The 13,204-nt window shown below is 33.2% G+C and overlaps 1 protein-coding gene across 10 annotated transcripts in view; it reads left to right on the top strand.

The window, feature by feature from the left end:
- Positions 1 to 13,204, top strand: part of LOC132759982 (F-actin-uncapping protein LRRC16A-like) — a 63,380-nt gene that overhangs the window by 46,017 nt on the left and 4,159 nt on the right. For 7 of the 10 annotated variants that reach the window (XM_060751860.1, XM_060751853.1, XM_060751859.1 and 4 more), the window contains 7 exons: positions 1,150 to 1,251; positions 1,892 to 1,976; positions 2,703 to 3,330; positions 5,749 to 5,906; positions 7,484 to 7,811; positions 8,354 to 8,461; positions 11,148 to 11,168. In XM_060751860.1, the coding sequence (XP_060607843.1) occupies positions 1,150 to 1,251; positions 1,892 to 1,976; positions 2,703 to 3,330; positions 5,749 to 5,906; positions 7,484 to 7,811; positions 8,354 to 8,461; positions 11,148 to 11,168 (1,430 nt within the window). The remainder of the gene's footprint in view (positions 1 to 1,149; positions 1,252 to 1,891; positions 1,977 to 2,702; positions 3,331 to 5,748; positions 5,907 to 7,483; positions 7,812 to 8,353; positions 8,462 to 11,147; positions 11,169 to 13,204) is intronic. The other 3 variants (XM_060751856.1, XM_060751852.1, XM_060751854.1) reach the window with 2 other exon arrangements.

The raw sequence follows: 13,204 nt of genomic DNA, 5'->3' as shown, positions 1-13,204 counted from the left end.
TCTTGGCCAATAATGATGAAACTTTGCAAGAATTATCCTCGGAAGGTCCTCTGTAAAATTGGTCAAATGGTTCTGGTTCACAGAACTATATGGATGCCAGACCTAAATTTGAAAAAACAAAACAAAAAAACGACAACTTTAAATAAAATCTCCTCCTCACGCAATTGGTAGAATTTTTATGAAACTAAACAAGAATGATCCTTAGATAGTACTGTATAAAAGTTGCTCAAATGATTTCAATCCCCTGAAGAAGATGACTTCCAGAGCTAAAAAACAGAAAAACTTAAATGACATCTGCTCAACCACATGGTAGATTTTGATTAAACTGTACAGCAATGTTCATTTACATTTTAAGGTAGTTCTACACAAAATTTGCTCAAATAGTTCTGGTCTGTTAAACAAGATGTAAATAGAAACAAGCTTAAAATGGCATCTCCTCCTCGGTCACTTGATGGATTTTGATGAAAACTCTACAGATGTGATCCTTTTGTGGTCCTTTACTAAAATGCTCAAATGGTTCTGTTTCACTATACAAGATGGTTTCCAGAGCTAAAAATCAAATACCCTTAAAACAACATCTCCTGCTGAACCATTTGATAAATTTTTATGAAACTGTATAGAAATAAACATTTGGTAGTCCTTTACAAAAATCTCTATAATAGTGCAACTGTTGAACCAGGAATATCCTGGTAATTAAATCTTGTCCGTGTAGAACATTTCCTCTGGTGAGCATTTAAGGGCCATCATGATCCCTCTTGTTTTTGGTAGGTTGTTTTGGGTTAATTATGTTAAAAGTTACAATATTCTTGAAGGATATACCCTAGAAACTGAACAGAATATTGTTTGCCCTAAATATTTTCTTCAACAATGTACTTTAATGCAAAAATAGTGAACAGTTATGCTGGCTGTAGAGATATTTACAAGCTTCTTTAATGCTTCCAATCAAAGTCAATTCTAAGATGGGTCTTAAACAAAGTAAAACAGCTGTACCTTTCATTTGTCTCTACAGGTATAGGTAAAATTTCATCAAAGATACTGGTTTGGTTGCAAGTTATTGACCCAAATAAAATAAGGAGCCACAATAAATGCTTTGTTAACTTAATGTAGAAAGTATGATAATGTAGAGGTTAAGCTATATAATATTTACAGTACAAAATCAACACCAGAAAGTAAGAAAAAAATGGGAGGAATATTTAACTTTGGTCACAAAGACAAAGAACAAAAAGACACAAAAGCAAAGGAGTCTAAAAAGTAAGTACTGTATGTGAAAAATGTGGAATTTACCAGTTATCAAAGAAGAAAATCATGGACGGTTAGGATGATAGCTATATTTTTGTTTCATTTACAACATGATGTGTCATCATTTTCCTATACTCTAATATAGACTTACCTGTCTTTTCTTATATAATCAGTTTATTTTTATTTTTTATATGCAACAGTAAAAATGTACTGCTAAATTTCCTTAGTATATTCATAAATAAATATATAAAAAAAAAATTGATAAATTTAATACATTAATTAAACTTAGATTTTCTTGGATTACATTACATGTTATCTTTACATATAAAGCTAGTTACTTCTTATTTAACCAAACTCTTTGGATATTAATTAGAATAAAGTAAATTAAATTTCAAAGATGTTTTATTTTAGGTAATGGTAGGTACTGAATTATTGTATCTCTAAAAAAGTAGTCTAAAAATCTTGATATTTAAATCTGTAGTTATTTAAACTTATTTAAAGTCAGATTTTAAACTTAAGAATGTTAGATTATCAGAATTAAGGAAGAGAATAGGTTAGTAACAATTTATATCACAGTTTGAACGAGACCATTTTGATGTCAGATCTCAAGTAACTGCATTTTCTGTAACAAAATGAATTTGTTCAATTTTAGGGGAGGTTTATTGTCAAGACTTCACGGCAGCAGCTCCCCAAAATCCAGCCCATCTCCAAAACATACCAGGATATCAGATGTTCAGGTGAGTTACCGGGTAATTTGTTTGATTTCATTTGGGAAACAGGGGAAAAATTTAATAAACATTACATTTATCTTTCTTAAATGAATTTCAGACATGATCTTAAATGATCTTAAGCTCAACTACAAATAAACAAACATTGTAGTTGTTCATTTATAAAGATCAGCAACCATGCCAAGATATTGCAAAAACTTTCTTCACATGTGAACATGTAATTCAAAAACCACTATTTCAAATTATGTGATTTTTTTTTTACGAATCTGCTTAAAAAAGTCAAGACTAAAATATCTTGTATAAACCTTGATAGTCATATTGTCAAATTACATCAATTTTTTGAGTTCCATCACATGTTACACAAACAGGTAAAAATTTCTTTTTTGAGTTCCAACACACGTTTCTTAAAAAAGTGGCATATAGATTTTCCTGTTGTCAATCTGTCTCAATGTCTTGCTGTCTGTCTGTAGACTGACAAAGTAGTGTAATATGAAGACAACTGTGTCCTGTTGACTTATTTCTAGTTTAGCTCTATAGCATAATAATTTCATTCATTTTAGAAAAGATCTTCATAAAACCCTTTTGTATGAAACTAGTTTAAGACATAATATTAATTTTCCATCAGAATAGTAATTTTTCATGATCACCATTCTAATATTATAGTACCAGAAAATAGTAAGTAACTTATTTAAAGATTCCATTTTCTTCACTTTTATTTCTTAATTGGGTTTCTAGGAAGAGCCTGAAGATTCATCCAACAATAACAATGCTCTTTCAAGAAGTTCAAAGGAAAAGCCTTCACCACGAGGAAGTATGGACAAAAAATCAGAGAAACCAAAGAATGAGCCAACAGCAAGCCTACCAAAAACTGCTGCAGAAAATGTTTCATTGAGTGGTAGTTTAGGCAAAAAATCTGATAAATCTGACAGTATCAGTGAAAAATCTGTTGAATCACTTAGTTTAAGTACAAAGTCTGATAAATCCAACAGCCTTGACAGAAAATCTGACAAGTCAGGGGACAAGTCACCTGTTATTGTTGAAGAAAACAAGTCTGAGGATAACGAGGATTCTGATAAATCAGAGAGCGGATCAAGTAGTGAAAGTGAACCAGAAGAAGACACCAAGAAAGAATCTAGTAAAGAGATGGAGAATGGTGATGTGAAGAAGGAAGTAAAGACACCTCTGCAACCACCGAGAACTAAGAGATCATTTAGTAAAGCAGATGCTAAAAAGGAGACTGCCACAAATGAAACTGTGAAAGACAATGCAGAAGAAAAAGAAAATACAAAGGCTGAGAAAGAAAGCAAAGAGACAGAAGAAACAAATGATAAAAACAAAGAAGAAGTTAAGGAAGAATCTAAAGGTAAAGAATCTTAATTTTATAAAGGTATTAGGTCATCGTACACAAATATGAGGGTGGGTCAATATATAATGCAAAATGAAGTAAATTTTCTATATTTAGCTCATGATTCTTGTGTTTGTGTAAACTTTGCTATGCTTCAAAGCATCTGCTTTCAAATGATACCAAAATCATGTGTGTAGAGGCCTGTGTTTTTTATGACAAGAGTATAAAAGGATTAGGGTTGGCCATTTTTCAGTTAATGAAAGTGATACCCAAGAAGCATTCAAAAATTGGATTAAACATCTATAACTTTGTATTTCTGTAGGACATTATTTCAAGGGGTTGAAATAGAAAACTGTAAAATATTTGCTATTTTTATGAATTAATTAACTCTATTGCTTTTCATATTGACCCACCTGTGGTAAAGAGATTAAGTAAATAAATGATTTCAGTAATATCATCATTCATAAAGATGTTACTATAATTTCTGCTGCCTTATTGAGTTTTGGTTGTTTTGTTTGATATATAAAGCAGCATTATAATTATATACATTTGCAGAAAGTTTGATAAAAAAAGTCATATTCCTGATCTTTAAGCCTTCAGCTTATATTCTTTGAAACAATTCTTGAATTTTTACAAAGGCTGTCCAAAATTCTGCATGTTTTTGTTAACCAGGTTTTCCGAAGGAAAAAACTGGTTATTAGATTGAGGTATGTCGGCGGGCGGGCGGTCGGGCGGGCGGGCGGACGGGCGGGCGGGCGGGCGGGCGTAAACAATTTCTTCTGTGCGCAACTCCTCCTACATTTCTCAACGGATTTTGACCAAACTTTCACAGAAGCTTTGTCATCAAGTGCCCTGGCGCATATTGTCGGGGTTTTGCGATTAGATAATATTTGACCTAATTATGGCCCTTTGTTTTTTTTTTCCTTATATAAAATATATAGTGAACAATTTATTCTGTGCGCAACTCCTCCTACATTTCTCAAACGGATTTTGACCAAACTTTCTCAGAAGCTTTGTCATCAAGTGCCCTGACACATATTGCCAGGGTTTTGCAATTGGTATATATTTGACCTAATTATGGCCCTTTGTTTTTTTTCCTTATATAGAATATATAGTGAACAATTTCTTCTGTGCGCAACTCCTCCTACATTTCTCAACGGATTTTGACCAAACTTTCTTAGAAGCTTTGTTATCAAGTGCCTGGCACATATTGTCGGGGTTTTGTGATTGGATAATATTTGACCGAATTATGGCCCTTTGTATATTTTTTCCTTATACAGAATATATAGAGAACAATTTCTTCTGTGCTCAACTCCTCCTACATTTCTCAACGGATTTTGACCAAACTTTCTTAGAAGCTTTGTTTTCAAGTGCCTGGCACATATTGTCGGGGTTTTGTGATTGGATAATATTTGACCGAATTATGGCCCTTTGTATATTTTTTCCTTATACAGAATATATAGTGAACAATTTCTACAGTGCGCAACTTCTCCTACATTTCTCAATGGATTTTGACCAAAACTTTCACAGAAGCTTTGTCATCAAGTGCCCTGGCGCTCACTAAATTCCCATGTTTCTTCCAAGACATCATTCAAGTATTTTTTTAAAATTGTGAACATACTTTTCTTGATATCGCACAAAACACCACACGCCAATATTGTTGACAAAAGAAAATGACAAGAGACGCAAAAATGCAAAAATTAAGCAAAAATAAAGTACTGTTTACCTTTCTAAAACATTTGGGAAAAAAAGGCGAATAGACAACATAAAATTTCTCAATCATTATTGTTTGAGGAATATTAAAAAAGCCATAATTCCTCCTAAAAGTTCAATTAAAAACAAATGCCCCTTCATGACAAAGCTTCTGTGAAATATTTTGCTGAAAACCTGGTTGCATCGCATTGCGATGTTCCTTGTTTCCTTTTAGACTCATAATTTAATACTAGACTCAAAATTTTGTAATTTAGATAAGAAGTTCTTTTGTTAGATACGATATAGTATAACTATATTGTCAACTTGATTGGCATTTACCTTGACATAAGTATAATAAATAAATTGATATTTACCTTGACATTAATGTAACAGATATTTACCTTGACATAAACCTTAATATATTAGATATAAACCTTGACATTAATAGAACAAATATTTACCTTGACATTAATAGAACAAATATTTACCTTGACATTAATAGAACATATATTTACCTTGACATTAATATATTAGACATTTTCTGTGACATAATATTTAAGATATTTAACTAGATATAGATGTATTTGATATATACCTTGACATTTATATAACAGATATTTACCTTTACATTAATATATTAGACATTTTCCTGACATTAATATATCAGATATTTGCCTTGACATAATATATTAGATATTTACCTTGACATTAACATATTAGATATTTACCTTGACATTTATATAGCAGAAGCAGAAAGTGAGAAAGATAAAGAGGAATCAGACAAAGTTGATGAGACCAAGCCATTGAGTGTACCTAGAAAACCTGGTATGCCAGGAGGTATTGGATTTGGTGTGAATATAATGGCTGATTTGAAGGCAAAGCAGGAGAAAAGAAGGTCCCAGGTAATGCTTTATCTGTATCTACTTTAGTTCCTTTAGAGCACTTTGATAATACTTTAATAAGATTTAAATAAATATAAGTCTTTTAAAAACATTTTTTTGTTTGTTTCATTTTATGCCTGTTCCCAACAGTATTTCAGTCAAATAGGTGGGTATTTCGTTCCTGGAGAGTTACACCAGTACTAGCCTACCTTCCTCCGTGCTAAACTACCAAAGCATCTCCCGGGGATCGAACCCACGCCAGAGAGGTAACTGGATTAGAAGTCATCGACTCTAACCCCTCGACCACGGAGGCGATTAAAAAAAAACAACACATTTTTACATATTTGGGGTTGTGCTATTGATCAGTAATATAAACAATTTCAATTTGTACATGACTCTTAACAATGTCCCCACAGTTTCACAAATTCAGAAGTTTTGATTGTTGTTCTTCGATTCAGCATACAGAATTAGATTTGTGTTATAAATAGCATTGTATACAACATTTAAAGTAACAAGTGTGCTAAAAGTAAGTGCTCATTGTACACTGCTTAATATAGTCCTGAAATTTTCTTTGACAGAATTAGCTATATTTAATATACAAAAGACTTAGAATTAAACTGTATGTACCATTCTCATATTGTTGCATTTCTCATGGTTTGTCATTCTCTGTCAACAAACTTTATGAACTAAAATGTGTTTACAAATTAGTAAATAAAATAGAAATAAGATAATAATGAAAGTGGTTTATAGTATTTGAAGATGTGATAGAAACAGCAGGTGAATGTTGTAGTACAGAAAAACTAATGCAATTATACTATTAAAAGTTGGTTTGACAAGAATAGGGAGGAAATTCATAGCACTTTTTATCATATATTATACAAATATGGACTTTTTAGCTGTTGAATATGATGTGATATGTACTGAAAAAATTAATATTGACCAAGGCGATAGCCGAGGTCAATATTTATTTTTCAGTATATATCACATCATATTCAACAGCTAAAAAGTACATATCTGTTTTATTATATAATTTATAAATAGCTTTTGTATGGCTTATTACATCTGCCATTGCATAAGACAGAAATCATTATTTTTCAGCTTGTCTACTGTTTCCATAATTTGGCCCTTTCCATATACATGCTAATCCCTATGGTTCTTAAAAATGTAAAACGGTAACTAAAATATACTAATTTGACTCTTATGTAAACGCACTCAATGTTTTTTCAGAATAATAACAACAAACTTGGCATGACGTCATGTCAAAGTCTCGCGTCGTTAAGGGATTTCCAGAATATCTATTTTTAGAAGAAAAACCGGTGAATATACTCTGAAAATCTATTTTTAGGAAAAAAACAGTGAATATACTCTGATATTGACTTGTTATTTTTTACAAAAAGTTGCTTGTTAGCCAATCAGGGAAAGGCATTTCAAAGCTATTTATAGATTATATAATAATAAGTAATGTACATTATGCTTCATCATTCTAAATCTTGCAATGTGTTGTATCTCAGTTGGAGTTTTCCTTACAGTTGCTCAGAAATATATATATAAATAAAAAGAGACTTTAAGATTAAGAAATTTCATTCTTTATTGAACAGATGCCCAGCAAGCCTACTGCATCAGATAAAACAGAAAGCCAAAGTTCTGCAACTGAAGAAAAGAAATCACCATTTGGTTTACACAGCCTGAAACCAGTATCAAAGACTGTACCAAAAGAGAACAATAATCTACCTGTAAAACCTTCAGATAACAAATCCAGTGATACAGTAAAAACTGCAGCAGACGTACCACTTAAATCTAGAGCAGGAAGTGGAAGTTCTGACACTAAAACTGTAACTCCTCCCCCTAAAGCAGATGTAAAGGTCACTAAGAACAATTCTATAAAAGATTCTGCAGCTGATAAACCATCTGTGACACCTAGACCAGGTGTGTAATCTTTTACTACTTAATATTGATATTTTATGTTCATTTTACTACTTAATATTGATGTTTTATGACTATTTTACTACTTAATATTGAAGATTTTAAAATTTGTAATCTTAAATTTGGTTTCCATGGTAAAATAGTGGATGTTTCAATGGCAAATATTGAATCATTTGTTCCTTACTGTTTCTGGTTGGCATCCACTCTGAAATCTCTCAGATTTCATTAGAAAAAGCCTGATTTCAATAATGTTTCTGCCCCCTTGTGTTTGAGGGGTTGCCTTTAAAGATTGTGGTCACCATGTATCCCTGCGTGATTGTAAGAGGCAACTAATGGTTGTGAATTACTGGAGTCAATGCATCTCCAAACTTCAGCAGGTGATGTGGTTTTGCTATAAGTGTGTAACCCCTGAGGTTAGCTAAAATCATCTTCTCTCTTTCTGTACCATATGACCTTAATTGTGTTGGTGTGCCTTAAAACAAAAAGAAAAAACAAATAATAATGTATTTGTGGGGTGTTTTTTACAATGTCTTACTTGGTTTCAGGTTTGAACAAACCTCCTCCTCCAACCCGACCAAAACCACCAGTTGCCAGTAGCAAGCCCACTCCAGCTCCACGAAAAAGTCTGTCTAGCTCAGAAAGTACTGAGAATGGTATGTATTTAAATGATGATATATACAGAATATTTGAGCCGCGTCATGACAAAACCAATGTAATGCGTTTGCGACCAGCATGGATCGAGACCAGCCTGCGCATCCGCGCATTCTTATCAGGATCCATGCTCTTCGCTATCAGTTTCTCTACTTGTAATAGAGTTGGTAAGCGAACAGCATGGATCGTGATCAGACTGCTCGGATGCGCAGGCTTGTCTGGATCTATGCTGGTCGCAAACGCACTATGTTGGTTATGTCATGACGCAGCTCATATACAGAATATTTGATACTTTTCTTACATCCAATATATCAAGTTTGTAAAATTAGGCATATTTTTGTCTCTCTTAATGTGGGCATAAGATCCAGTATAGATCAGTTCAATCAGGAGTCAGTTAGCAGCAAGGGTAATGAAAGTGACGGAGAATGTCAGATTTATACAAGTTATTGGTGGTCATGTCTTTAACCTAGTTTTCAAACTTGTTAATAACTAGGGGACATAACTTATGCGGGTATTTGATATATAATTAATTGTATAAGTAATTTATAAAGTTTGCATTGCTATAATTTAGCCAGAGTTTTTGCTGAATCTGCTTCCTATTAGTTTGTCAGTATTCAAATGTAGCAGCTTGTTATTACTTCTAATAAGTAATATATATTTAATATGGTAATGAATGAAAGTGTATATTTTATCTGGGAGACACATGTATATATGTGAATTTATATTGCTTTACTCTGTACCATCTCTTTTTAAAACTAACAAAGAAATATTGTGTAGATTTTTTCAATAAAGAGAAATAGTGTAGTACATTACTAGCTACATTAAATTTCAACAAAAAAAATGATATACCTAACTGCACAGCAGCTATTGTGCATGCTTCTTATGGGATATACAAAAGAAGAAATTTCGTTAGCAAGAAAGAACTAGTAAAAAATAAGTAGTCAACTGCAAATTCTTAAAATTCCCTTTTATATACCAACAGTTTGACTGAACCAGTATAATATTAGCAAGAAATGAAATACAGAAAATAATTAAATGTTAAATGACATTGATAATATACAAGTTTTTAGCTCGACTATTCGCAGAATAATCGAGCTAATGCAGTCACCCATTTGTCGGCGTCGGCGTCCCTGTGGTTAAGTTTTTGTATGTAAGCTGGTATCTCCATAACTACGGAAGGGAATGGATTGAAACTTCACACACTTGTTCTCTGTGATTATCTAAGATGATTGGCACAAGTCCCATAACTCTGATTTGCTTTTTTTCATAATTATGCCCCTTTTTCGACTTAGAAATTCTTGGTTAAGTTTTTGTATGTAAGCTGGTATCTCCATAACTACTGAAGGGAATGGATTGAAACTTCACACACTTGTTCTCTGTGATTATCTAAGATGATTGGCACAAGTCCCATAACTCTGATTTGCTTCTTTTCATAATAATGCCCCTTTTTCGACTTAGAAATTCTTGGTTAAGTTTTTGTATGTAAGCTGTTATCTCCATAACTACTGAAGGGAATTGATTGAAACTTCACACACTTGTTCTCTGTGATTATCTAAGATGATTGGCACAAGTCCCATAACTCTGATTTGCTTCTTTTCATAATAATGCCCCTTTTTCGACTTAGAAATTCTTGGTTAAGTTTTTGTATGTAAGCTGTTATCTCCATAACTACTGAAGGGAATTGATTGAAACTTCACACACTTGTTCTCTGTGATTATCTAAGATGATTGGCACAAGTCCCATAACTCTGATTTGCTTTTTTACATAATTATGCCCCTTTTTCGACTTAGAAATTCTTGGTTAAGTTTTTGCGTGTAAGCTGGTATCTCCATAACTACTGAAGGGAATGGATTGAAACTTCACACACTTGTTCTCTGTGATTATCTAAGATAATTGCCACAAGTCCCATAACTCTGATTTGCTTTTTTACATAATTATGCCCCTTTTTCGACTTAGAAATTCTTGGTTAAGTTTTTGCATGTAAGCTGGTATCTCCATAACTACTGAAGGGAATGGATTGAAACTTCACACACTTGTTCTCTGTGATTATCTAAGATGATTGGCACAAGTCCCATAACTCTGATTTGCTTTTTTACATAATTATGCCCCTTTTTTGACTTAGAAATTCTTGGTTAAGTTTTTGCATGTAAGCTGGTATCTCCATAACTACTGAAGGGAATGGATTGAAACTTCACACACTTGGTCTCTGTGATTATCTAAGATGATTGGTACAAGTCCCATAACTCTGATTTGCTTTTTTTGCATAATTATGCCCCTTTTTCGACTCATGAATTCTTGGTAAAGTTTTTGCATGTAAGCTTGTCTCTCCATAACTACTGAAGGGAATGTATTGAAACTTGAAGAGTTTGTACCTTTTCGGACAATTTTATGTATTCATATAGGTAAGCATTATTATACTCAATGAAACACCCTTGTGACAAATTTTCGAATAGTCGAGCGTTACTGTCCTCCGACAGTTCTTGTTTTATTTGGTGATTGGACACTATTTCTTTCAGATTTCTTTTCAGCGATCTCTTATTATAATTTTTTTTTAATTTATGCGTTAGCTGGTTAATAAAGATGTATACTTTATATGACATATTTAGAATGCATGAGTTATGTAGGATTGGTATAATATATTATTAATAAGCAGAATATACAAATATTTTATTCTATATATTCAACCAGTACGCTATAGACACTCATATGGTAAGTTACTTTAAGGCATGCCTAAAACTGATTTGGGTCAAAGGCTTTTTTACAGATCTTGAAACCAGTCTGCATGTAACATTTGATCCCATTAAAAAAAAGTCTTGATCTTTAACCCAAATGTTCTTTGCCAATGTTACATTTTATTGTTTAGATGGTGAATTAACCTTTACCCTGCTAAAACTGAAATTGATCAGCCTTTGTTACCAGTATAGAGCCAGGGTCTTTCAAATAAAATGGTCTGGAGTCAGACCAGATGTCTCGGTTGAATCACATGATTAGGTTATCTACCGACCGTGATCTGGCATAGTACATCACCATTCAAAAATGAAATTGTAAGATAATGTTTTGTTAAATCGATCAAAAAATTACTGACAACTAACCCTGGCTACATTACATTATTAGTTTTTACTGTAAAAAGTAACAATTTTATAGATTTGCAATGAAATTATGCATTTTTTGTTCCCGGTGTCGAGGTAAAAATTTACTGCTCATATTTGAAAATAGGTCTGATTTTTATAAGCTTTTTAGCTCACCTGAGCTTGCTCGGGGTGAGCTATTAGGATCGGTGAATGTCCGTCATCCGTCGTACGTCCACAATTGCTTGTGAACACACTAGTGGTCACACTTATGACTCAATCATCATCAAACTTTGTCAGGATGCTTGTTTAGTCAATTGCTCGGATGAGTTCGAAACTGGGTCATTTCGGATGGAAAACTAGGTCAAAGGAGCTAAAAATAGAAAAACCTTGTGAACACTCTAGTGGTCACATTTTTGACCCAATCATCATCAACCTTTGTCAGAATGCTTGTTTAGATTATTGCTTGGATGAGTTCGAACATGGGTCATCTCCGATGAAAATCTAGGTCACAGGAGCTATAAATAGAAAAACCTTGTGAACACTCTAGTGGTCACATTTTTGACCCAATCATCATCAAACTTTGTCAGGATGCTTGTTTAGATAATTGCGCAGATGAGTTCGAATATGGGTCATCTCTGATGAAAAACTAGGTCACAGGAGCTATAAATAGAAAAACCTTGTGAACACTCTAGTGGTCACATTTTTTACCCAATCATCATCAAACTTAGTGCGGATGCTTGTCTAGTCAATCGCTCAGATGAGTTTGAATATGGGTCATCTTTGATGAAAAACTAGGTCACAGGAGCTAAAAATAGAAAAACCTTTTGAACACTCTAGTGGTCACATTTTTTACCTAATCATGATCAAACTTTGTCAGGATGCTTGTTTAGATAATTGCTTTGATGAGTTTGCACATGGTTTATCTCGGATGAAAAACTAGGTCACAGGAGCTATAAATAGAAAAACCTTGTAAACACTCTAGTGGTCACATTTTTGACCCAATTATTAAGAAACCTTGTCAGGATGCTTGTTTAGTCAATTGTTTGGATGAGTTCGCACATGGGTCATCTCGGGTGGAAAACTAGGTCATAGGAGCTAAAAATAGAAAAACCTTGCGAACAGTCTAGTGGTCACATTTTTGACCCAATCATCATCAAACTTTGTCAGAATGCTTGTCTAGTCGATGCTTGGATAAGTTTGAACATGATTTATCTCGGATGGAAAACTAGGTCACAGGAGCTAAAAAAAGAAAAACCTTGTGAACACTTTAGTGTCACATTTTTGACTCAATTATCATCAAACTTGGTCAGGATGATTGTCTAGGTAATTGCTCGAATGTCAAGCTCGAATATGGGTCACCTGGGGTCAAAAACTAGGTCACACTGCTCAAATATGGATAATCCTTGTTAACACTAGTGGTCACATTTTTGACACCTGTCATGAAACTTGGTCAGAATGCTTGTCTAGGTAATTGTTCGGATGAGTTTGACGGGTCAGGTGAGCGATCTAGGGCCATCTTGGCCCTCTTGTTTTAATTTATGCATTGTTCAATGGGAAAAAAGAAATTGATTTTACAGAGAAAAAAATGTTATTTAATCGTATCTTTAAAAGGTTTATAATATTTCATGATGTTATTTACAACTATACTGTGTTCTGCTGAGACAGGTTTAATCG

Source organism: Ruditapes philippinarum, unplaced genomic scaffold (genome assembly GCF_026571515.1).
Source record: "Ruditapes philippinarum isolate M1 unplaced genomic scaffold, ASM2657151v2 ctg339_1_1_1_1, whole genome shotgun sequence".
NCBI lineage: Eukaryota > Metazoa > Mollusca > Bivalvia > Venerida > Veneridae > Ruditapes > Ruditapes philippinarum.
Note: the sequence above shows the minus strand (reverse complement) of the source record. Positions and strands in the feature narration are given on the sequence as shown.